The following is a 27,409-nucleotide window of genomic DNA, read 5'->3' as shown; positions in this document are numbered from 1 at the left end:
GCAGAGTGAAGAATTCACCCTTGTATGTACTGGAATACATAATAAGTCACAATTAATTGTGGCCATAGGTAATAGTATTCAGATGTCCTACTATTTGAGGCTGATTATAAATCCCGTAGTCAGAAATCCAAATGCCATTACTACAACCCATAACTAATTGCTAGTACAAAAATAGAAGCTACGTTAAAAACAAAATCCAGGGCTTGATCCTACAAAGCGTAATGCAATCAGTGGGACTCCATGTAAGGAGTATAGGATTGGACCATAAACCTTAATGTCATTTTTTTTTTATTATATATGCTAGTAATCTCCTTAACCCAAAATAACTTGGGAAAAATCAAAAGCAACAATCACTGCTTTGAAGTTCTTCTGTCTAACTCTTGCCAAATAACTAATATAGGAAATATTCTATATGAAAGAGGTGGGCAAACTACGGTCTACGGGCCACATCCGGCCCACGGGACCCTCCTGCCCAGCCCCATAGCTCCTGGCCAGGGAGGCTAGTCGCTGGCCCCTCTCCTGCTGTTCCTCCCTTCCCCACAGCCTCAGCTCACTGCACAGCCAGGGCAATGCTCTGGGCGGTGGGGCTATGAGCTCTTGCCAGGCAGTACAGCTGCAGAGCCTCGGCCCAACCTGGTGCTCTGTGCTCTGCGGTGGAGTGCCAGGCTCCAGCCAGGCGGCATGGCTGCCTGTCCTGATGCTTTGGGCGGCGAGGCTGTATCGCTGCCAGCAACTGGTGCTCCAAGAAGTGCGGTAAGGGGGCAGGGAGCGGTGGGGGGTTGAATAGAGGGCAGGGGAGTTCGGGGTGGTGGTCAGGGGGTGGGGGTGTGGACAGGGGTCAGGGCGGTCAGAGGGTGGGGAACAGAGGGGTTGAATGGGGGCAGGGGTCCCAGTGGGGCAGTCAGGAAGGAGAGGGGTGTTGGATGGGGCAGCAGGGGGCAATCATGCGCGGGGATTCTGGGGGTGAGCAGGGAACAGTGGGGGTTGGATGGGGCAGAAGTCCCAGGGGGGCCATCAGGGGGCGAGAAGCAGGGGGGTTGGATAGGGGGTGGAGGCAGGGCCTGGCTGTTTGGGGAGGCACCAACCGGCCCTCCATACAATTTCGGAAACCCAATGTGGCCCTCAGGCCAAAATGTTTGCCCGCCCCTGCTATATGATAACTAAATATATTGCAGGCATAGAAATCAAGGTCAGTTTGCACTAAAGTGGATTCAGGAAAACTTGAACTAACAGCTGTAAATTTTCTATTATTGACCAGTTTCTCTAAACTGGATAGAAGAGAAAAGCCAATAAGTAAAAGAAATGAGTACACTAACCTCAAATTCTTTATTCTCATATTTCATTGCATTTCTTCCACCTTGACTTTTCCTTTTGATTTTTTTCAGCTCAGCCTGAGATTTTTCCAAAGAATCTAACTTGCTTCTGTGTTCTGTTTGGTATCGCTTTAAAGTTGCCTGCAATCAAAGCATTGAAGTATCTTGCAGTGTATGCAACAATACAACTATCAGAGCACTAATGCAGGCAGCTAAGAAATCCACTGTATTGTTATGATGATTAACATTAAAGCTACAAATGTATCAATTATTTTTCTTCATATTGTAGAATCTATTCAAAACAAAATTCCACTGTTAATTCACTCTCAGGTTTTTCATTTACAATTAAAATAAATGAAAAACGCTACAGAATGTTTTTAGAATTTAGGATTTAGATAATATTCTCTAATATATAATTGTACATTGCAGAATAACTTCTAAAATAAACCAAAGAAGTTGAAAATGTCCCTCCGTAGTTAAAGACCAAATTCTATGTATGCTCCTTTTGTAAATTATCATTTTAAAAAGGCACAAACAGTTGCTATGGCTACACACAATGCAAATAAATATATGATCTTTTCTGGTATTTAATTCAGTGTACTTACATTCATATATTTTACATCCAGTTCTGTTTTCTTCTCCAGTTCAGATATAATCTCTTTATGAAATTTTTTGAACTTTAAAAGTAAGCAAGTGATAATAGGGTTATTTAAAATTAAAGTAAAACTGTTTTTTTTTATTTCAAAAAGGTTAAATAGAGTAAAAAATACTTACACTTTCCTCTAGGCTGTCAGTAAGTATCTTGTTTGTGCTTGAAATCTCTATAAGAACATGTCCTGTGGATAAACAAACACCCATTTTTCTTGTTTCTTTACAGATGTTTGAAGTTGTTAACACACAGTAGATGCGGGATGATACTTTTATAACTAAGATTATAAAGTGAACTAAGAATTTAAACATGGCACCTTCTTGCAACTGTTAATCACAGCAATCTTATCCTGAACAAAATAATTTTATCTGGCCACAGTTTTACCAAGCAGCTTACACACACGACTTGAATAATCAATAATCTATTATCTACGTGAAAGCAACACTGAACCTGTCTTCATGTTTTCCTGCCTACTGCCCTATATGCATGGAACTCCCTCCTTGGACTAATCAGCAAAGCCACTGTCCTTTCTTCCTTCCTCCTTTAGACCCACTTCTATAACTGCTATAACTACATGAAATCAGCCAACCAGGGCAAAATCCACAAAGGCATAAGAGAAAACAATCCCTCCCAAAAGAAAACAAAAATACAAACAACCCCCTCCCACAACAACACCGGAAACAAAACAAACCTTTCTCCCCACACTATATTTAAGAGACCTGGAACCATCAACCTGCAGACATAGCTAGCCTATGTAAGTGTGTGAATGTATTGTTCATATCTCTATCTCCCTATCTTCCCTCCCTTATTGTTTGCCATGCTCAATTTACGGCTGTCTTAAATCAGGCTGAAGTAGAAACCAGGTCTTTTGGGTTTGTAAAGCACCTCGCACACTGAGCACAATGGAACGGTGCTAAATAATGTAAAATATGGGGTGTACAATCTTTTCAGGGAGAAAGTTGTGCATCTCCCCCTATTTCTTGGACTGCCCATATCTGCCCCATCCCACCCAGTCTCCATCCCCTGCATATATTGCTTCATGGGATTTGGAAAAAGGAGAGAGAAGAATGCTATGGAGACAGCTGAGCTCCAGTCCTTCTGGAAGGAAAGAGATCCCCAGTTGGAGGATCCCCTTTGTGCCCAGATCTTGTGGGTGGGAGAGCTGGGCTATCATTAAGGGGATTTTCATGTATCTGTTTTTCTGGGTCATTACATCCACCTGACAGAATGCTGTGATTGTTTCTTCGGGTATTCTGTTTGTAGTTAATACAGCGTGAAGGGGTAAATACCATGTGAAGCGAGAGTTGCTATAGTAACTGGTTATTTATATGCAATAGAAAGAGTAAATACAGTGCAGTTGCATAAAAACACTTGTCTGGTAAGTAGATGGCATGAGCAAGTGAGCCTGTTATTTTAGGACTTCAGGAGTGGATGCACTCTCCTGTAGTATTCCTGTTAACAGAACTCCATCATCACAAAGATATTGTAAATGTTAGACTGGTAATCCCAAACAAAAAACTAGATTAAATTGGAGAAAGCCTGTAGACATTTATCAATAACTTAAAGGGAAAAGAATATTGCTAAAGGAAACTTAAAAACAAGAAATTCAAATTTAAGGTTACACTTAAAACTAAATGTTTGAAAACATAAATGAAAGGGATGGGGGGAAAAAAGAACTGACAGTACATTTACTTTAAAGGGCATTTAAATTTGCCTGTATAAACTTCTTTTAAAAACTTACTTCCACTCTCTCTGACAGCATGTGAATTTGCTGCCACAGCTGATGGCATGTGGCGTTGTAAAGATTAATGCAGTAGATCTTGGAGCTCTAAGTACTGACAGCTATCCAACAACACTGGGTGCTGGCTCACTCTCTCATCACCCTTTTACACTCCCATCCTCTGGGTTTCCCCTCCCACCATAGTGTAAATGCTTAGTAAAACAACCCCTTCACCTGGTGCGTCAAGAATGGAAAACCTGACATGTGAATGTTGTTTTTCTTCTCTGAAACAGCACTCAGGCTGACTGTAAGCCCTCAGTTTTAGGGTCTGAATACTTAGTTAGAAACACATTTTTTCACCCTTATTACAACATGTATCTTGCCAAAATTTATCTTGAAATACAAATATTTTAAAAATTACATGTTATTTTAAAAGTTTGCACTAGTTTAGTTTACAAATTTATTTTCTTCATATTTATATTGGTTACAACATACACGAGTACATTTTTAAATTAATATTTTTAAAGATTAGTGACCATCTGTTGCATAACATTTTTTCCTCTTTTAAGCAAATTCAACCAAAGCGAATCCTTGTATTCTTCACTCCAGATATAAAACCAGTTTTCATGCTAGAATCCCCTCATTGCTACCAGTAATCCAGCAGCACTCATATGTATTGGCTCACCCATTTCATTTCCTGTTTCATGTTTTGAGTCAACATTTGGAGCAAAAAGCCATAGTAAGTGCACTGTGATCCAAGAAGATGTAAATCATAGGCCAAAATCTACCTCAGGTATAAATCTGGAGTACTTCCACTAACTTCAGAACTTGGCCCCGTGTTGTTAAAGGGTACTTTAAAAAGAATTTGGCATACTTTTAGATTATCATCAATACAGATTAAAATAATTTGAAAGTCAATGGGAATTAGGCACCTAAGTAACTTTTGATGACTTTGAGTGAAGCATCACCTCACTACCTTTAAAAATTTAGGATTTATGGATATTTACATGGGGAAAAACATGGACTCAAACTGCTCACTGCTCACATGTAGTTGCCCCATTTTCTTAGTACTGCAGATGAAAATTGGCAAAGTTAAAAGCCATTATATTTACAGAGCATGTGCCAAGTGTTCCACGGGAGACAGAGGAAGACATAATCCCTACTTCAAAAAATGTACAACAGTACCTTTTACCAGAGTATTTCAAACTGTTTCACAAAAAGGAAACAATCTTTTCCCCATTTTATAGGTGGGGGAACCGAGCCACCAAATGTAGTTGTACTCTGAAAATTGACAAGTCAGAATGGCACTACCATGCTAATTTGTGAAGCGTATGTGCTTGATGTACAATTACTTCTGATAACTCATCTTGGCTTTTGAGAATCAAACTGGCCTCTTTCCAGCTCATTCCCTTAGTAACACCTGTGCAATCCCATTCCCATCACATAGGTTTACAGAAGTGCAGTGAATCGGAACTCAGTAAACAGTTCTCTTGATGAAACACAAAATGGAATAGAATCCCATTAACTTAATCTTAGCTGTGTTGGTTCTGCAAAGCTAGCATGAAAAACATTTATTTCAGTAAAGCAAACAGATATGACTCTATGCACAAAAAGAAAAAAAAATCTGAATCATTTGTACTTTGTTTTCAGAGTAGACCTGCACTTTAAAGAAACTTTCTTCGAAGAGACAGATGGAGCCTCACCTTAAGAGCCTATGGATAAACACGCTCCTCTTTAGGGCTGGTCTACACACTGTTTTTGTACCATTAAATAAGCTGATTTAGTTAAAATGCAATCCCCTGGTGTGGTCACACAAATTGATTTAAAAGGTTGTATATGATATTAGCTTATTTTAATTGTTCTTAATATGAGACTTAGTTTGACTGAAAGACAAAAATGGAACATTTTTAATACTAAAGAGCCTACCTATAAACAAATACTCATATTATGCAAACTATGTAAGACACTTGAAAACGCTTTGAAAATGTCCAATGCCTACATCAGAATTAATAAACACATTATATATGTTTGTTACTCCGGAGAACACTTAAGTATTATTTCTATTAAAGGCAGATTGTTCTGGAAACACATATTTTCCAATATGTTGGGAGTGGTCTTCAAGTACCTAAATTATTTCACTCATCCATCTCCTGTTGTTTCATCCATGGCAGTTCTAGTGCCTTAAATATGAAGCACCTCACCATTTTTATTTCATTAAGCATGTGAAGAAGAGGCTGAATCTAAGTCATAGGCTACAATGGGAGACAACAAAGTTAACAAGTATTTTAGGTTCCATTTATATTAGGATGAGTCCCTTCTATAAATTACTCTTTGTCCAAGTGGAAGAATTTTATTGTGAAAGAAAGCTTGAAAGTAAAGTCCTTTGAAGCCATTAGTCCCCCAAAATATAGATAGGATAATAGGGTGCATCAAAGAAATATAACTAAACAAACAAATGTTATTACTAACTGTGTTAAGTTTGTCACCCTTTCAAAGGAAAGATTTATTGCATGAAGATAGCGTGACCAAAAGGACCACTGTATTCACATCCTACACACTAATATATAGTATAGTATATTATACAGTATATAATAGTAAAATAGACTCAACTAGAATTAATTTGCAAACTAGATACCATCAGATTAGGCCTGAATAAAGACTGGGAGTGGTTGGGTCATTACAAAATCTAAGCTTCATTTCCCCATACTAATTTCTCCCTACTGTTACTCACACCTTCTTGTCAACTGTCTGTAATGGGCCACTCTCTTACCACTTGATTTATCTTGTTAGACTGACCTAACACTTGGTAAAGCAACCCACATCCTTTCATGTATTTATACCTGCTCCTGTATCTTTTACTTCATACATCTGATGAAGTGGGTTTTAGCCCACGAAAGCTTATGCCCAAATAATTTGTTAGTCTCTAAGGTACCACAAGGACTCCTTGTTTTTTTCCCTTTATTTAAAGATTATATTATGTGATGAAATCTCCAGAAATACTTCCAACCAAAATTGGCAACCCTAAATCCCATGTGCCCAAGGGGAGACGCACTGAAGCAATAGAGTATGTGTTAACAGACTCTACTGCAGAATGAGGGCCATAGTTTAGTTTATAATGGTGCCTGTCACAAGGGGGATGGCTCCTTAAGGGGAAATGGGCCCTAGTTCCCGCCCTGTGACAACCTATTTGCCTCCCAGGTGGAGGAAATGAATTAATCATTTCACATGACATGGTCATGTGACAAAACTAGGCCTCTAGGGGTTAGAAAAAGAAAGGCCTGAGGCTGTAGATGATCAAAAGCAAGACAGGCAGAGAGCTAGAACAGAGGAGTGACCCCTTATGAAGGAGGGGTTGGTCCAGGCTAACCCTAGTTGGAAACTGGTACAAAGAAAGCTCCAGGAAGCAGCAAGGCTCTTGCAGAGACCCTGAAAAACCAAGAGAGAGCCTGAAGACAAGGTTTACCCCCTGACCTCTTTGAACCACAGAGAGTTGGAAAGGCAGGCAAAGGCTGGTGGAAGAATTCCAGGTAGGAGTGCCTAGGAATGGCAGCTTGAATTATTTTGGGACTTTGAGAATGGTCTGAATTGTCTTCAACTTTAATAAATCAGACCCCAAGAAGGAAAGTATTTGTGAAAGCTTTTTGTGAGCTCTTGATGAATCCAAGAAAGCAGAGTAAGGGAGGCTTCTGCAGAGCCATGTGGTTGAGGCGGGGGGCACTCTAGAAATGACCAACCCTCTTACAGTGCCATTTTCAGAATCAACAACAAAAGTTTTGATTTTTATCAAAGTAAACTTAGTAATGTGCTGAAGCACTTTCAGGAACTGCCCTTTAAGTCTCTTCAATGTTGGCAAAATTACAGTAAATTAAAAAGGAGTCAAATACACAAGCCTTACTAGCCTTTTCATTCAATGCAAACTAGTATAAAAATCCTATCCTATTGTAGCACAGGTTGTCTGGTTTGTTTGCAGTTGAACACGTAATACAAGTAGGTGGCTTTTTTTTTTTTTAAAATGCTGCAGCAATTATTGGTTTAACATATAAATAACCTCAAAATCCTGACAACATCCCTTTAACTGTAGAAGAGCTTTGTATTGAGCTGGTTCACAAATAATTTTCTCAAAATTTGCTCTCAAGTTACATTAGCCACCATGTTTCAAATAAGTATTTCTAAATTGAATTGTTTAAGAAGTTATTAAAACTCAGACTAATCATCTCCTTCAAAAATGTCTGAACTTATCCCTAGTTCAATTTCATATATGCTCTCTGATTTTTGAATTATTTTAATCAGATGTGGGTTGCTTTAGTAAGGTAATTTATTTTTACAAAAAAGTCCAAAATGTTTTAAATATCTGGAAATCTCATAGAATTTGGTTCAGAAGACAAAATCCACAACCTTCTTAACTCCATAAGGCCCTGGAAACTGCCTAGGGCTAAGCATATTGGCTCAATGTCCGGACAAAGCTACAGTATTCAACAGAAAGTCGAGCAGAATTGTAGCCGCTACTGTTACAGTGGTATTTGGAGGTGACGAGCTCATGCGGCTATTCTTTTCTCTTTCCACAGAGCTTCATTCTTGATTGAGATGAGTAAAAGGCAGATCCTCCACATTAAACCCCTCCCCCCCCAATAAATTCTTCTAGCAAAAGGGAGTAGTAATCTATTCATGCACCCCTTGTCATATGCCCGATTTGACCAAACTCTCAATATCTTGTACAAAAACAGAAGTACAACTATTTTTACAATTCTTAATTTTTATTATTTTTGCTGTCTTGAGGAATTTGCACACCTCTAAGAGTAGGTCTACGCTGCAATTAACAACCCACAGCTGGCTCGTGCCAGTTGGGTCAGGCTCATGGGGCTTGGACTAACAGGCTGTTTAACTGAGATGTAGACATTCAGGCTTGAACTCCAGCCTCAGCTCTGGGATCCTCCCACTGCGCAGGGTCCTAGAGCCTGAACATCTACACCACAATTAAACAGCCCCTTAGCCTGAGCCCTGCGAGCCTGATGCAGCTGACATAGGCCAGCCAGGAGTGTCTAATGGCAGCGTAGACCTACCTTAAAAGACTGAAGGGGACTAGACTAAGGGTATGTCTTCACTGCAAAATTGACTTACCTACACTTTAGTTACTTCTCTTGAGGTAGCCTAGCTTGAGTAAGAGTGGCCATACAGCAAAATAACACTGGAGTTGCTGAGACTTCACTCACACCACACAGGTCTGATTGACTATACTGATTCTAACCACTACTCTAGCAATTAGATTACACATTGCTCTAAGACTTATGAATGCAGCCAAGGATTCCTGATACCCCAAATTCTTCTGCTATCTCTCAATTGTTGTGATGCACACTCTGCCAGTGGGCTACACATCTATTCTAAAGCCTGATCCCAACAAGGGACTACAACCTACTTCTGCTACCAGTTACTCCTGTAGTTCAAGTGGAAGTGGCTGTAGATTTGAAGGTTCTGTGTACAAACCCTTATGACCATGTGGTGGTGGTTGGGGAACAGTATGCCATGACAGTATCCTAATGTATCTGCCTAAAAGGGTAGAATTAAAGTTGCATAACTAACCTTAATTCTGGCTTTTCTTTAGTTCTGCATACTTTGACTTTGTAACTTTAATGTTCTCAACATTTAAGGGTATGACTACACAGCTGCTGGGGGCAAGTCCTGCAGCCTGGGTTGACAAGATTTTGTTTGCAGGGTTTATGCTAGTGTAACACTGACAGATCCTGGTCGTCGGCAGGCAGGATTGAATCTGGGACCTCTGGAGCTTAGTACATGAGCCTCTATTGCATGAGCTAAAAGCCAGCTGGCTGTTACCTTAGGATGTAGAGCAGACTCATTAATCTCTCTCTCTCTATGTGGTCTCGGTGCCACTAGATGGGACAGAACATCACACCTAGGAAGCGTGTGGGTTACACTAGCATGCTAAAAATAACAATGTAGATATTCTGACTCAGGCTGTAAAGCACAGGGAGGAATATGGGGTTCAGAGTCCAAGTTCCAGCCTGAGCCTGAACATCGAAACTACCTCTGCAAAGCTATGTCTAACACACTAGCCTGAGATCTGCTAACATGAGTCCACCAACCTGGGCTGCGAGACTCATTCCCAGCAGCTGTGTTGACATACTCTAAAGGGCCCAAGGAGTTGCTCATGACTTACCATCTGGGGAAGCTTATAGGGGCTTAATACAGCTACATGTAACTAATAAAGCGCAGTTGGTACTATATGACATAGATCAATCAGAATATTTTACATAAGTTACAGATGAAAATTAATGCTGAAGAAAGGGCTGAATGTGCATTTTATGGATTTTTCTGTCTAACTTAATTAGGCCTGACCTACTAAGTGGTTTAAATAAAGAAACTGAAAGTTCTTAACTAACATGCTTTACATACAATATAATCATGATGAACTGCTTACAAATAGTCACTCCCACACAACTACTAGCAAGAGAAATAAAATATTAATAATGAAGACTTTACTAAACTTTCCATTTATCCAATTTAAGAACACTGTCCCCAAACCAATCTTACTATTTTTAAATATCAGTGAAAGATGCTTGTTAACGTACAGTATTCTGAAAAGGAAATGTATTTTTATTTCCTTCTGTCAATTTTCTGTTAACTCCAGCTTTTTGCCACTATGGTTTGATCTCTCCATCGTTATTCAGACAAACTGATGGAATAACCACACAGCAAGGACAGCAAGACCTGGCCTATATTAGGTTCCATAGTATGTCTTTTTTTAAAAAAAAATCAGTTTTACACTAAAATATTTATCTAATGATGATCAACTAGATGTAAATGAACATTAAACTTCATCTTGTTTTAAACAACTGGTAAGTTAAGATTGCATTAATTTTAATGTTTAAAAAAAACAAAGCAGGTGCACTATAAATAATGGATGAAAAATGGCAAACTTGTTTGTTCCACCTGTCACACCATTGCTAATAACTTTAAAGACTGCTGCAGGCATATTTTTGATCAAAGTGTACAGGAAATAGTTTACATTAATACATGTGTATATAAAAGACTGACCTTTTTATAAGGCCCTGAAAACATTTATATGTAATGGCTTTGCTGAGCTGAGCAACGTCTGAGCTCTAATCTTGTTGAACAAATAAGTGGTTATAATGATTACACAAATCGGGCACGATAGAAGATAAAGTTACAACACAACTATAGGCCTGAACATGCCTGCATGAAGCCCTGCTGTCCTTTAGGCAGATAGTAAAGGAATACCACACATGTGAGTTACTCTTGTAAGAAGACCAGAACAGGCAAAGCACAGTTAATAGTAGGAACTGAAGGTTTCCAGTGCTTAAAAAATAAATAAATAAAACAGAAGTGGTACCTATAAGCTATAATGTGGTTCTGTTCCAGATGGTCTGGTCCAATTTTTAATATTGGAGCTCTCTACATATCTTATCAGTTTCTCAGTCCCAGCATTGTCAGAAACCTCTAACTCTCTAAAATGAAGAAATTAATGAAACACAAACAATATGGTAAAATTAAATGTCAATTGGTAGAGTCCTAAAGAAGTTGCCTTCTCTGAGTAATGGCTGACATCCACAATTTCTTGATTAGATCATGTATTCCTCAGGCAAGAACTGTCTATATTTTGTGTCTTGTACAGGCCTTAAAATATTGTCATCTCTTTAATAAAACATATGGACAACCACATTACATATATTCAGTGACCTTCTCCAGGGTCGATGTTAGGGTTGCCTACCCTTCAGGATTATCCTGGAGTCTCCAGGGATTAAAGATTACCCTTTAATTAAAAGATTATGTAATGTGATGAAACCTCCAGGAATACATCCAACCAAAATTGGCAACCCTAGTTGGTGTCATCTAGGTCTCCTATTTTTACCCTATTACTCTTCCCCTGCAAGAGAAGCTTCAATAGCACATACATATAATGAAAGCTCAAATGCCATTCTATATGCATATGCAGTCAGTTGCTTACTCCCTTCTGCATTAGCAGAATAATGCTGGAAGGAAACACATACTATCAGATGTGGCTAAGGATGGGCATATGTACAGATACGTGGGAGTGATTATGATTGGCAGGGAGTGGCCTGCTGCATATGATTCTCAATACCCCAATCTAAATATGTGACCACACCCCACTTGGACAAGCCTCACAGTTCAAAGAGCTGCCAGAGGGAACACAGCTAAATAGCACATACACAGAAGCCACAGTGTGAAAACCTGCATCTAAGTATACCAGACCTGGGCACTGGCCAGTCAGTGTGTTATATGTATATGCAAGCAAGGAATGCACCAAAGGTTTCTTTGGCTCCTATGGTTTAGATGCCAATCAAACAAGATGCCTACAAGACTAACATACATAACACAATTATCCAGCACAGCCAGACACACTACAAGAGAGCACCCCTTTACCCCTTTGCTGTTACCCACAAATCATGCGCAAGGCATCAGATTAATACACACCATTGCAGGTGTGTTGAAGTTTTTTTTGTTTTGTTTTTTACCTTCAAGGAGTCTTCATACATATGGTTACAGATGCATTGTACTGTGGTCTGTAAGGTCAGGGTTCATACATGGGTGTGTGTACAGTAGCAGGTGCTTGGATGTGGTGTGTATTAAAAAAATGAGTCAGAAAGGGGTTAATATGCTAACTAGTACAGCCTAAGAAATCTGCATATCTTTAAATTAACCACCCTGACACTAAACACAGGACAGTATATGGTGAGGCTACTTGTTGCCCCACAGCGCTCTCACTGGGACCAGGAAAGCCCACTTTAGAGTGTGGGTGGTAGGGGCTCTTAAGAAGTTGTTCAAGCTAGCACATTTTTCCAGTTCTCTGTTTAACATTACAGAATTAAATCTTTAGCAGTCCATTACATGCCTTCTCATATTGAGTAGCAGTGCCAATTTCTTTCTATGTTCTCTGTTATTAATACTCTCTTCCCTAACGTCAGTGTCCCTGGAGTTGATCTCAGTGGACTGTCTTGAAGGACATAGTCTATCCCTTGGCTTTTTGTTTTTTTTTCCTCATGGCTGTAGGAGTTACCAACATTATAAAATTCAAGTTTCATAATTGAAGCTTTAAAACTGAAATTAAAACAATGCAGCTGTGTATGGAACAAACATAATTCTCCTGTAACCTTAGAAGAACCAGCTGTAGCAGCAGAAGCTTCTAAGCATGTGCACCCCTTGAAGTGCCCTCCCCACTATCACTTGGTGCCCGTATTGCAGAACTTCTTGTGCTATGTGTTTTAGGAAGGGAAGGATTACATAATCCGAAGGAAGAAGAGGGGTACTTTGGGCTTAAATTAGTGGTGGTTTGTCCTGATTCGCTGTGGACGTTAGCCTGGAATATGAGGGCTGACACGATTTCTTAGCTTCCAGTGCTAACTGCAGTGTATGATTCGCTGACTATGGTTGGTAACTATTCACTGGCTGTATTCTATTACTTGTGATCTCTTCCTGCTAGCAATGATTGTATGCAATGAGGGATCATGCATTACTCTTGCTTTCTGGTCATTATTTGGTTGGAACGTTCCTAGGCTATCTATGCAGCAATTTTGGAGGAAACTTCTGAACATCTGAGAAATTGGCTGCTAGGATATTTTAACAGTATGCTCCTTGGGCCATCATCAGAGGATATACATGGGCACCATCTGCAGGCTCCTTTTGGGTGTGCTACCTTTACTTGACAGAAATGCACACAGCTGCCTCTCTGTCTAAAGAGAAACATTCCAGTTCTGCGGTGGCATATAATGTAGGGACCTGTTAAGATTCTTTCAAAGCACATGCCTCATGTGAGCAATGCAAAGCTTCAGCTCCTCTAAACAGCTAATCAACTTTCTCTCAACCCTGTTCATGGATTTAATTTAAGTATATAAATCTGGTTAGTTGCTGAAATACAATCTGTCTGATTTTTTTCCAGAGTTCCTGAATATGTACAGCTCCCACTAGGTGCTCAGCTTCTCTAAAACTTAGGGCAATGATTAGATGACTAAATATGGACTTATTTGCTTACGTTTAAAGATCCAGGTTTGAAAATTCTGCGCCCAACCCCTACGGCTATGCAAACTTCCATCAATTTATTACATACAAAATAAAAAAGGAGGAAGGAAAAGGCTCCAAGCAAAAAAACCTATACTGCTTTTTTGTCAGAATTAGTGTATTTATTAGGGCTGTCGATTAATCGCAGTTAACTCACATGATTAACTCAAATTAATTGTGATTTTAAAAAACATTAATCAGTTTTAATCACACTGTTAAACAGAATACCAATTGAAATGTATTGAATATTTTTGGAGGGTTTTTTTACATTTTCAAATATTTTGATTTCAATTACAACACGGAATACAGAGTACAATGCCCACTTTATATTTTATTAATAGTTGCACTATAAAAATGAGAAAAAAGAAATACTATTTTTTCAATTCACCTCATACAATACTGTAATTCAATCTCTTTATCATGAAAGTGCAACTTACAAATGTAGATGTTGTTGTTACATAACTGCACTCAAAAACAAAAGGTTGATTTTCTTTTTTGGTGCTTCGGGTTCTGTAGTTTTCACATCAGAGTGTTGCTCTTTTAAGACTTCTGAAAGCATGCTCCACACCTCATCCCTCTAAGATTTTGGAAGGCACTTCAGATTCTTAAACCTTTGGTCGAGTGCTGTAGCTATCTTTAGAAATTTCACATTGGTACCTTCTTTGCGTTTTGTCAAATCTGCAGTGAAAGCGTTCTTAAAATGAACAACATGTGCTGGGTCATCATCTGAGACTGCTATAATATGAAATATACAGCGGAATGCAGGTAAAACAGAGCAGGAGACATACTATCCTCTTCCAAGGAGTTCAGTCAAATTTAATTAACACATTATTTTTTAACGTGTGTCATCAGCATGGAAGCATTTCCTCTAGAATGGTGGCTTAAGCATGAAGGGACATATGAATCTAAGATATCTGGCACCTAAATATTTTGCAACGCCGGCTACAACAGTGCCATGTGAACACCTGTTCTCGCTTTCAGGTGACATTGTAAACAATAAGCAGGCAGCATTATCTCCTGCAAATGTAAACAAACTTGTTTCAGTGACTGAACAAGAAGTAGGACTGAGTGGACTTGTAGGCTCTAAAGTTTTACATTGTTTTTTTGAATGCAGTTATTTCTTGTACATAAATTCTACATTTCTAAGTTCAACTTTCATGATAGAGATTGTATTACAGTACTTGTATAAGGTGAATTGAAAAATACTATTTTATAGCACATTTGTAATAAAAATAAATATAAAGTGAGCACTGTACACTTTGTGTTCTGTGTTTTAATTGTAATCAATATCTTTGAAAATTTAGAAAACATCCCAAAATTTTAAATGGTATTGTTTAACAGTGCAATTAATCACACAATTAATTTTTTAATCGCTTGACAGCCCTATTATTTATATAAAAAAATTAATGTTGTTGGTTTTTACCTTCTGAATGACCTAGTAAAGTAAAACCCCCAAAAGGAAAAGAGTGAAAACCACGGTGTGTTTTCATGTGTGGAAGACAAGATCTAGGAAGCCTGCCTCTCTTTCCCCTCCCCCCCCCGCATTATCTACTGCGGATTGGAAGTTATAAGTTGATACAATATGATAACAGATCAGTCATGACAAGAGTGTTTTAAGTACAAAATGAAGAGCTTATCTTTACAGAAGTGGAGGTCAGCCATGCAATGATGATGAGGTGGGACACCTAACTGGTAGGTGGTGTATGGACACATACTTGTCTGGATGAAGTGTTTTCTCTCCCCCCACCCCCCGTACACACACTATTGTTTGGCCAAAAATCTGACATTTGAGCCCAATAACCATAGAGGAATAAAAATCTCTTGAAAACCCAGTTATTCATTCTCCATAATATGCCATTTATATCAACACATTTTTCTTTCTAAAGAAAATAATTATCCATAGCACAGAAAAGAGAACCAACACAGTACAAATATTGGGTGACTCATATTAATGAGTCACCAACAGGGAATTTATTGACAATTATTTATCACAATTTAATACAAACCCTAATTTTTGGACTTTAAGATGAGTGCAAATGTATAAACACAGTTGGTTTAACTTAATAAAAAACCCTCATTTTAGAATTGCTGTACAACCACTTTGAAACGCCAATTTCAAAACACTTTGACAGTAAAGCTTATTCTTTCAGACCCACTTTGTGTCTCGTTTTCAAGATAGCTTCCTGTGTACTTAATTTTTTTAAGAAAAATGTTAGTGGCTAGTTTTAAATTTTAACTTGAGTTAGGAGTGTTCCTTAATCTCTGACTAATCCTTCTTAAAAAGAGCTGGTCCTATGTAGTAACTCTCGCTACAGCAGTAGACTTTTGATATTTTTTTTTCCAGAAATTTCAATTGACTGAGGTGCCCGAGTGGTTCAGTTTTTGTTGGCATCACTTCATTTGCCTGTCTGTCCACAACTCATTTTATTTCAAATAGTAAAATGCTTGTAATTATACAACAGAAGACAGTCCTGTGCTGGCAGGGAGATGAGGCCAGATAACCTATAGGCTTTTCTTTAGAGTCCATGAGCTAATAAAGAAAAAGGTAGTGTTTAGCTTTCTAAGGCAGGTGAAACACGATTACAGTTCAAAGGGTCTAATTATACCCTGGCGTAATGAGGCACAACTCCAGTAAAATCAACCTACTTAAGCCAGGGCTGAATTTGGCCCAAATTGTGTAAGCAAACTGTTCTTTTTCTGCTTGGCTCTCTCAGTAATGAGTGATACCTAAGCAGTATATTCTGGTAGGTGTGGAGGTAGCTAGCTCTCTAGCTTTTTTAGGTTAGAGCTCAAGTAACTGTCTTGCTTATTACTCAGGAAAGGAAAAAAGTAGTCATCTGTATGATGGAAATAATGGCAAGATAACATTTTGGGTAAATGGTTCAAGAAGCTAATGCCCTCCATTAAAGGTGTAAGATGGGGAATTTTTCAAAGATAAACTTCATCCTTTGTTTTACCTAAGGATACGCCCTTTAGTTTAAAAAAAAAACCTGACATTTTCTAGTTTGTACTATTTCTAAAATTGTTCGATAGGAATTGCTTTTCTACATGTGCAAGATTCCTTCTAAGTAAAGTTGCTTGTAGCAATCAGGAATGAGGCAGAAGAAAGCCTATTAGAACTGACAGATATTTGGATTTTCAATAACATTCCTTTCAGTGTATCATTTTCATGTCTGACATCACAGACTACAATAAATCTGAATTTACAATATTAGCAAATACAAACCTAATCTATTTTGAAAGATTAGTGAAACTATCATTAGCGAATGAAGATTTTTTGTGATTCTGATAAACACTTGTAGTACTGTTTAACATCCCAGATTAGTTAGAGCTGAGAAGAGATTCTTTTTAAAAAAAGAAGGAGTGTAATCTGGATTTCACAGAAGTGTCCAACTCACTTTTTTTTTAAACTATCTTACTAAAAATAGCATTGCTTCTATTTCAACTGCAAATTATTGCAATAGTTATATTAAGCCAGTTCTATTTTTTTAAAAAAACTCACTTGAATCAAACTAAGCTTCACTCGAAATATAAAAGCACCGTATCTTTCCATCAATTTTTATACAAAACTCTCATTGGATCAATGTGGGTTCTAGTCATGTAACAATGGAAGGTTATGGCCCATAATGCAAGCAGCCAAACTCTGAGGGAACTACAACTTGGAGATTGTAAAAGGCCAAGGAGTCTGAGGAATGTTCATGTAAATCATAAGTGTAAACAAGTATGTAACTTAATAAAGTTCCAAAATCGTTCATTGCTTCTTATAGTACTTTGCACAATTACCCCCAGGAAACAGTTTTAGCATACGTAAGATATGCAAACAGTTTCTTTAGTAAAATATTAAATGTGTCCCTCAGTATATCCACACACTTAACACTAATACAAATTACTATATAAAACTATCAATTCCAGGCAATATTCTTTATTAACCAGCCCAAATATTTACTATACTAAGCTTGAATACTGAAGTATTTGGTTTTAAAAAACTAAAATGCAGTACAGTTGTGTTCATGGTCTGAACAAGAGACCTGTCAGAGAAACAGCTGTTATGTTTCAGGAACATACAATTAGGAATGAATGAACAGAATGTCGTATAGTTCATGCTGATTTTTTTTTTTTTTTGAAAAATACAGGTTTCAATTCTCTAAGCTTTCTCTTGTATGTACTTGTAAAGTCACAATTTGAAGAGTTCATGTGACTTTTTTTTTTAATTCAACGTTGCTTTCAAGAGTTGGTTCCTTTCTTCATCTTACAGTATACCTTGACAGGTTTCAGAGTAGCAGCCGTGTTAGTCTGTATACTCAAAAAGAAAAGGAGTACCCGTGGCACCTTAGAGACTAACAAATTTATTAGAGCATAAGCTTTCGTCAGCTACAGCTCACTTCATCGGATATCCAAATAAATTTGTTAGTCTCTAAGGTGCCACGGGTACTCCTTTTCTTTTTGAGTATACCTTGAGGTATACTGTATATAGGTACAAATTCAGGTTAAATTTGCAAGAACTGCAGGATCAGGTCCATACTGATTATCTTTAAGGCCTTGGTAATTAAACTGTAAAGTAAGATGGGCAGTGCATAGTATTGTTTCACTTCAACTGTTCTGAAACAAATGAATGAGAGCTTCATATTGACTTAAGTGCTAAGATACTCAGTATGAAGCCTCTATACCTTCTGTCCAGCTTTTCCCCAGATTCTGTATCATTTTGTTCTCTTATCCCAAGAAAACAGCTGTTTTCTACCTGAAAATTTGATTTCACTTACATTGTCTTTCGTTCTCATTTCTCTGTGTATTTTGTCCTCCCCTAAGTTGCTCTTTTCTTCCCCGAATCTTCTGTAGTTTTGGTTAGACCATCAGTGTCACTAAATTTCTTTACTGTAAGACCAGTCTTCTGCATCATTTCAGGGAGCCTAACGTTTTTCAGCTCAATGTGCATTAGTGGTCAAAAAGGTTAACAGGAACTATTGGAAAAGGGACAGATACTAAGACACCAAATATCATAATACCATTATGTAAATCCATGGTCCACCCACACCTAAAATAGTGTATCCAGTTCTGGTTGCCCCATATCAAAACAAATATAGCAGAACTAGAAAAGCCCATTTTATAACCATTTAAAACATTATCTGAAAGGCTTATCTGCCAGTGCTTGAGTTTAGAATTCTATTTTATTCCTACATCTGATGACATTACTATCCCTTTAGGTGCTAGGTGATGCCATAACCACAGAAGAAAAGCAAAACCACCTCCTCCCCCTCTGGAAGTAAACTTCCATTTATTAAGACTTGGTAGTAGGACCAGGGCTGTTTCTTTATGACATGGGATCTTAAAAACATCCTTTTACGTTCAAATACAAAATTTCAGTAATTTTGGCCAAGATTTTTAGTAGTAACTAATTTTGGGTGTTTCAATATTTGGGTGCCCCACTGAAGACATTTTTATAAGTTTCTGATATTTTTGTTTAGAAAGCCCTGAGCACCTACCCTCTAAAAATCTGGCCCTTTTAAGGTGCCAAGTTGGGCTTCTGTACCGAGGCACCTAAAACCAAAATTTTAGAAGTGACTGAAGTTATTTTTATCCTATCTATTAGTAGTGAATGAGGCATATTTTGATACATGGTATTAATGTTGAAGACCAGCTCAAACAGAAATAAGTGGGAATTTTGCCATTCTCTAAGTAGACAGAGAAGGCCCTACAGTATTTCCTTTAACACGTGAAAGTAAAATGTGCTGAATACCTCTCAGGCTGACATTTGGATGTAGACAGCACATGCTGATAAAGTTACTGGAATTTTTTTCCTTTACCTTTGCAGGTCACCTTTAGAACAGCTTTATTTGTTTGTTTAATAAACCATGCCAGTTCACCTCTAATCAAGTGAAACAAATTCTGAGAAACCAGTTCACAAACAGACATGCACATTACCAAACCACAACACAATTAGTCACAATTGGCTTTCTTGCCCGTGGAAGACAACAAAAGTTGTATGGTAGAGGTCCTGCAGGTCAAGAATACAAATTGGCAAGTTGTATTGGCAAACCTGTGAGGAAGCTCACAAGAGGCCCGGTTCCTCTCTGTATTACATCAGTGTAAGCCCAAAGTAGCTACTAAAATTGTGGAGTTGCACAGTTGTTTTTTGTTTGTTTTGTTTTTTTTTTTTGGTTTTTTTTTTTTTTTTTTTTAACAAAAGGGTAGATTACAGCAGAATTTGACCTCACTTTTATATATTTGATTCTACTCAACATTCATGTTCTCATATTTGCAATTACTGAAGAATGTGTCACAGTTAAAGGCTAAGTTTCTACGTGGCTTTAAGCTAAGGTACCACATCATTTGAGACCCGCTTAAAAAACTCCTTTGTCTCAAACTCCTTTGTCTCTGAAAGGGTTGAGTGTTGTTTATAGGGCTTTTTAATAATATGAGAACTCTTTTTTTTCAGACTTCCTAAAAGTATTACAGTACTTCTTCCAATGTTCTGACCTTTTGTATTCTATAACATGTACTTTATCAGACTTGAATTTTTTCCAGTTTGACTTCTATCTTCTCATTGAAAATAATGATGTTGTATACCAACTATAAAGTGTTTGTGTGCAGTGTTCGGGGTTTGAATCTGGTGACTGTCAGAATGAACTTCTTAAACCCTACTTCCAATACACAAGTTTCATAATTACTTGGGGGAATAGGCTATTAGTCCAAAGATTAACATAATTTCAGTGTCAATAAGGAGCGCTCAAAACTCAGATCTTTTGTACACTCTACTCCACTAAAGAAAGGACTACCAATAAATTTTCTAGTTAGCCCTAGAATACCTAGCAATGATTTCTTTAAAAGGAAGAAAAGCCATTTGAAGTTCTGTAAAGAGGCACACTTTCTGTGCCTTCTAATCAGTTCTTTAAAAGAATAAAGTTAGCAAAGGCATAACTAAGATTTTTTTTATTATTATTTTTTTATTTATTTTCTACTGTCTTATATGCCTTTTTTACCCAATTAATAGCATTTTAAAATTCTTGTAGTTTTGTACTATAGCACAGAAACTACAACAACTAGACTTACTTACAAAGCAAATAAAGAAAATGACTATATCGCAAACTGTTTGCTTTTTACTGTTTGCTGTTCTGCCACTCCCTCAGTTTGAACATACAATGTGAAGAGTCACACAATGGTGACTTCAGAACAAGTCAAGAAAATATGAGCAAACACAAACGTTCACTTCTCAAGAACAGCTTAACTCTTACCATCTTTGACCATAGAAATATTACAAAAAAAAAATTCAGTTCCTCTCACCAGTTGGATCCTTGTACTAACAAGTAAAATCACAGGAGAAGGAGCTATCAGTTCCCTGTTTGTCTTCTATATATAGAACTTTAGAGAAGGAGACTCTTATTACAGCATAGTTTAAAAAAATAGACAATCAATTCTGTCACTAGTTTTCTGTATTTCTTAAAGGATATTGAGGTATCATAGGCTTCTCTCTTACCACCCACCTTCTCTGGCTTGATTCTGCAATGAAGTCATAATCCTTTGTTGAAAACAAACAGTTGTCATGGAAATATTTGTGGTGATTATTTGTAGAATTAGTATTGACTTCACTGCTCGCAGAACAAGGAAAACACTGATAGGGTGTTTGGAATTTTAGCGCAAATGGCAGGGAATCTTATGAAACTTATAATAATGTAAAAGTAATTGTACTACCATAGATTTTAATATTTCCTGGAGTTTTAGGTCTTTCAAAGGCTGAACTTCAAAAAGAATATTGTTAATATCTGTATAAGATTATGGAAGAAAGCTTAAAGTAGGGTTTAGATTTTCAAAAATGTTGCTCAGATGACTATCAAATCTTGTTCTTAACGTATCATGCGCTAACACACCCACCCCAATCTTCTGTTATCCAAAATTCATATCTAATATGAAATTTTTTTTCCCATTGCTACGTAACAGAGTACTACAAACTTTGAAAAAATACATTTATGCACAACTATAGGTACACAAGACCAGGAAGAACTATGTGACATTTATAAAAACATCATCTTATCTTTGGAGTTTAAAATTTAACACCTCTTAAACAAATATCATTTGCTAAGGTACTAAGTAAAAAATAGTACATCTAAAATCTAAATACAATTCTCAAGTTTATGTAGACCCTTCCTTCTACCCATTATATACAATAAGATTACTGTATTGTGGCTTCAACCCTTTAGTTAGTCTTGATTTCAAAAGCAAAAAGCAAGAGTGAAGAACTAGAGAAGGTAGTTTTTGTTTTCCCATTTAAACTCATCGTAACCAAGGAGGGAGGCAACATGAGTTGGCAAAAAAAAAATTGAAGTGCACTTCCTTCAAAGACAGGTTTCAGAGTAGCAGCCGTGTTAGTCTGTATTCGCAAAAAGAAAAGGAGTACTTGTGGCATCTTAGAGATTAACAAATTTATTTGAGCATAAGCTTTCGTGAGCTACAATGTGAGCTGTAGCTCACAAAAGCTTATGCTCAAATAAATTTGTTAGTCTCTAAGGTGCCACAAGTACTCCTTTCCTTCAAAGAGTTATACTGAATTTAGCAACACAGAAAAGTGTTCAGCTTGTGAAATCTGAAATGGGACTATGAAGACATTGAGGTGGATGGGCATTTTTCCTAGGACTGAAACTACCTGACACTTGGTACAATCTAGTGCAGCTGTTTTCAAACTGTGGGTCGTGACCCCATCTTAATGGGGTCACCAAGGCTGGCTTAGACTTGCTGGGGTCCAGGGCCAAGGGATAAAGCTCATGTTACAGGCTCCTTTGCCTGGGGCTGAAGCCCTTTGGCTTCAGCTTTGACTCCACCTGGAGCAGTGGGGCTCAGGCTTTGGCACCCCCACCCTGAGCAGTGGGGCTTGGGACAGCTCAGGCTTCGGTCCCCCCTCATGGGGTTGTGTAGTAATTTTTGTTGTCAGAAGGGGGTCGCAGTGCAATGAAGTTTGAGAACCCCTGATCTAGTGCATTCCAAAGATACACTTTGCTCTTCAGAAGTATTTTTGTGAGCCCATCTGGTAAGTCTCTGAGAGGGGTAATTTAGCAGTATCAAGGTGAAGGATCCTAAGCAGAGCAGTCACCCCAACTCTCCCTTCAGTAAGAGGTTTCTACAAACTCCCTCATCCCAGCAGCTCTTTCCAGTGCCGAACTGTTAAAATCTAATTAGTTCGGTGAGCCCCCAGCTGGGAAGGAAAAGTATCCTAAGCTGTAATTTAATGAAATGTGATATACAGTTTTACTTACCCAATTCTTTAGAAACTGGAGATGCAGTTGCTATTTCTCCAATCTTTGCAACACCATCATAATATGCTCTTCCAGCCAGTATCATAGCTATAGGGAAAACAACAAGAGTACTCAGCTAGTGTGGCATTTAAAAAATTGAGTACATTATGAATTACTGTCCACCAGGAAAGGGTGGATGATATTTTCACAATGCCTACCTGGGGTTCAAATGGGGTGTACAAACTTGGTTCTCTAACTTTTGGGAATTATTCTAGGGTATTCTGAGTCCAGTCCAGCGCCTGTTGATGTCAATAGAAAGATTCTGACTTCAACAGAGGTGGGATCAGCCCCCAGAAATAGTAAATGACTCACATCTATTAAGAGGACATAGAATTCCCAAAAAGCATATTATCTGTTCTTAAATGACATAAGACATACCTGTACAACCAAAAAGCACATGTCCTTTCTGTTTTACTTTAGATTCATATGCCCTCTTAGTTCTTATTAATATTAATGGACACATGGAAAAATTATACTCCATTGATTGGATTATTCAGTTTGAATTGAAATAGATTTTAAAGTCTTATGAGTATGGAGCATTGCAGCTGACTGGCCTCATCACTCAGTAAATAGCAAAGCATGTTACTATACAGAAAACCTGCATTTAAAAGCAGTTATGGGGCTCCAGAACTTCAGGCTAGGAAAGAATTATAAAGGTTTGAAAATATCATGACAGATATCAAGAGAGCAAAGAATTTTTAACTGCTCCCTTGAAACTCCTAATGAGGAGGTAGTTTTAGAGGTCAAAAGCTATAACAGAATACTTGAAACTACATGGGAGAAGGCCTGTGATATTCCAGGTAAAGTAAAGTACAAAATGAAATTGAGGGGGGTGAAAGATCCTACAGAAGCCAACTCCAGTCCACAGACAGTACTTTCAGATGTTGTTTAATGTGATTTTTAACAGCTAGAAATAAGAACCACCGGCAACTCATGATCAGCAAGTTCTCTGTGGATCACAATTTGAAATACTCTTGTGGATGCGAGTTTAGTACAGGGTTTAAAAAAAAAACCAAACAAAAAAACCCGCACTCTTCTCTTCCCCCCCCCCTTCTGTATTAAACTCTTGCATAGTAAGATCATGGTAAACCCCTCTCAAGTCTTTGATTCTGGCAAACTGGCCACAAAGTAGATTTTAAAAGGACAGAAGTTCATGAAAATCTCGTCATGAGCATTCTATGAATCAAGCAGGAAAGTCTATAATCACACTTTATACTCTATATTGTTTACAATATACTAAAGATTGCCATAGACTGTACTTGTTGTGCCATTATTTTACTTTAATGGGATATGTTTGGCTAAAAGGTGAGTGAGTGTGGCAAATTCCCAGTACATAACTATATTTGGCCTTTCCAGTTCTATCTAAAATCTAAAAAAAACCAATAAGCTTCACTAGATAACCATATCAAGTGAGAGAGAATGGAATGAGAACTTGAAAACATCTTTCTGTAACTTCTCAATGTTTTAGAAAGACTTCCAGAAATTGTATCAAAAGGGAGAAAAGGCCTTCCCTTTATTTCTTAAGTGAAGAGCAGCTACATAGATTCAGATATACCTATCACTTCTAAGATTCGACAGAAAAGCTTAACCATCACCTATCAAAAAAAAAAAAATCAAATACTGTATCAGCTGGAAATACATAAAATTCATAGGGAAACAAAAGATCAGCATGAATTAAATCAGTAAACAAGGTGACCAATAATAGCTTTTCTTACTGACAACTCAGTGTGATGCAATACTTTGAAGATGACAACTGGTCTTCTAGGAACAAATTTTGCCACCCCTCACATCTCCCTCTCCATGGCTGCAGAAGTTCCCAGATGCAGTGAAGATCTGCTGTGAAAGCTTTAGGGAAATCTACAAGAAAGCTACAATTCTGGAGTGCCAGAGTGTTGGGGAAAGGCCAATAGATCTGCTGCTGTGTATTTTCAACAGCCAGTGATGCCCTGTGAAGTGGCATCACAAGAGTGACCAGGCACATGGAAGGTTTACTTCTCCTCTTACCCTCACAGAACCTCCCTATAACTAAACCTGGCTACCCAGAGTTGCTATTTAGGAATGGAGAATAAAACAGTTACCTTAAACAGAAAGTTATGATGTGAATTATTCCAGACACCTAAATTGCTATGACAGAATAGCAAAGCAATACAGTTGATTCCCAAAAAACAGATGACGGTAAAAGCAAGGCACTCTTCTTAAAAGAACTAATCCCATATAATTTAAATCAGTGCCAAGAGAGGTCTATAATTGCCCTATAAGTGAGCATGAATTGCAAACTACCAGTGGAAAATGTTTACCATTTCACTGCTAGTCAGTACGTCTGAAGCATCCAGCTAATAATGTGTTTATCAAGAGTAGATGAATGAACCAAACCATCCATCCTAAACATTTTATTCATCTGAAGGGAGGTTCCATAGATGCAATTCTGCACATTTTTAATACACAAATAATGAAACATCAGATAATCTCTTGTCATTTGTGCTCAGAGGACTTTCTTCAACCAGTTCTCTAAGTAGGATTTTCATGGAAAACCATTGTTTTACATATGGACTATTATGAAATCACATCAATGTTTTTGTTCTATTAATAGGCAATACAATAGCACCCTTAACTTCCAACAGTACTGACTACCAATATGAATGACAAGTGTAGTTGTGCCATTCCCCAGGATACAATCTGGAATGTTAGGCAGCTGTGTCCCCTCAGTTCTCCAACCTGGGGTGCCTTTTACATTGTTTCTCTGTAAGAGCAACCACTCCTGGCCTGCTCACACCGCCTCCAACATGAAAACTACTCCCAGGTATGCTGCAAGAGTGCTTCAGCCAGCCAGCCGCCCTTGAATTATACTGCAGAGTGACACCAGCAAATTCCCAGTCCCAGACTTCCCCCAGAAATGTATATCTTGTACTGTCCAGCTCTTTCCTTCTGAACAATACAAGCTCATATAAAGTCCGTCATTTCGTTAACTGAAAATGTTATCCATAAATCTTATCTCAAATGAAGTTTCCCAAACACTTCAATCCAAACAGACTAGTTTAGATAAAACAAGTTTAACTATAGAAAGAAAGATTTTAAGTGGTTACAAGTAATGAAACATAAAAGTCCAAATTGGTTACAAAGAAATAAAGGTAAAACACAAACTAATACTTGACAAGTTAAAGTCTCTCTCTCAACCCATGTTCATTTGCAGACTTCCTGGCTGGATGCTTTCCAGCCAGGACCCATCCCACAGTCCAGTGCTCCTTTCCTTGTCCTTCAGACATTGTGGATGTCGTGGGCAGAGAGAAAGGAAGGTGAGAGGTGATTTGGGACCCCTGTTCCTCATTTTTTATATCTTTTTCTCTTTTGATGATCCTCTCCAGCTGGAGTTCAGGAAACAGCAGATCTGGGGAGATGGGAACTTCCAGCTGTTCCATTACCAAGATGTAAATTTCTTGCTCACATCCTTCTTCCTGCCAGAGTGTCCACTTAACCAGGTGCCAGTCCATTTGGTTATGCCGATTATGCCAGGCATCAGTTTGCCTTTTGTCTCTAAGGAACTGGTTTGTGCCTGCTTTTCTAGACATGGAACATGTCTCAGCAATATCATACAGTAGAATCTTATAACTTTACGTACAATGTTGTCACATTTTACCAGGACAATGGTGTTTGGCAGACTGAGTTTTCAAATGATACCCCACAGGCATAATTTGTACAAAATTTATCATCCTCTTGTAAAAAGGATGAACATAAGGGTGCAGACTGTCACAACAGTCTGCTAGACCTTTATATTTTACTCTTAATTTTTCTGTAGCACATGGACTGCTACTCATGGAGATTAATATATTACAAATATTAACCTGCAATCATCACATACATCCAGCTCATATAATGTCACTAAGCATTTAGAAAATGTCTGAGGATTCTCTATGGCCAGAATAATAATTAGGTTACCAAATATAGTTCCAGAACTATAATGCCACTGATTGTTTTTCATTTTAACTGGTAAGGCATTCTGGAGTCTTTAAATTATAGGAGTTGAAAAATCTTTCAAGAACTTAATCTTTCAGGTTAAGGAGATTTATGCTACTGAGAGTTGGAATGCTAGATAGCCAGATTTGGCATTATCATCTTTATTTTCAACTGGTGACACTAACACTTCTGAGACAATAAGTAAGCTGCCTGAATTAGCCATATAGCATAATATCTACCAACATTTCAAGTTAATATTTCTACTTCCTTGGACAGATCTGAGGAAGATTTGTATGAAGTATTGTCTGTGTACAATTTGTCAATCAAGGATTTTGTCATTCAGAGAATTAGTTTCAGTCTCAAAAAAAAATACCTATATCTATGTGTGTTTAGATCTTATTTTACTCATGAACACACAGAAACTAGTTGGAACTAAGGATCACTT

General features: G+C 37.8%; 1 protein-coding gene across 1 annotated transcript in view; it reads right to left on the bottom strand.

Moving 5' to 3' along the window:
- The window catches only part of BAIAP2L1 (BAR/IMD domain containing adaptor protein 2 like 1), a 62,868-nt gene that overhangs the window by 17,906 nt on the left and 17,553 nt on the right, over positions 1–27,409 (bottom strand). The window contains exons 3-6 of the mRNA XM_038418989.2: positions 22,975–23,061; positions 2,088–2,149; positions 1,919–1,990; positions 1,317–1,454 (exon numbers count right to left, since the gene is read on the bottom strand). Coding sequence (XP_038274917.1) covers positions 1,317–1,454; positions 1,919–1,990; positions 2,088–2,149; positions 22,975–23,061 — 359 coding nt within the window. The remainder of the gene's footprint in view (positions 1–1,316; positions 1,455–1,918; positions 1,991–2,087; positions 2,150–22,974; positions 23,062–27,409) is intronic.

Source organism: Dermochelys coriacea, chromosome 10, assembly GCF_009764565.3.
Source record: "Dermochelys coriacea isolate rDerCor1 chromosome 10, rDerCor1.pri.v4, whole genome shotgun sequence".
Lineage (NCBI taxonomy): Eukaryota > Metazoa > Chordata > Testudines > Dermochelyidae > Dermochelys > Dermochelys coriacea.
The sequence above is the reverse complement of the archived record's forward strand: the minus strand, read 5'-3'. Positions and strand labels throughout refer to the sequence as shown.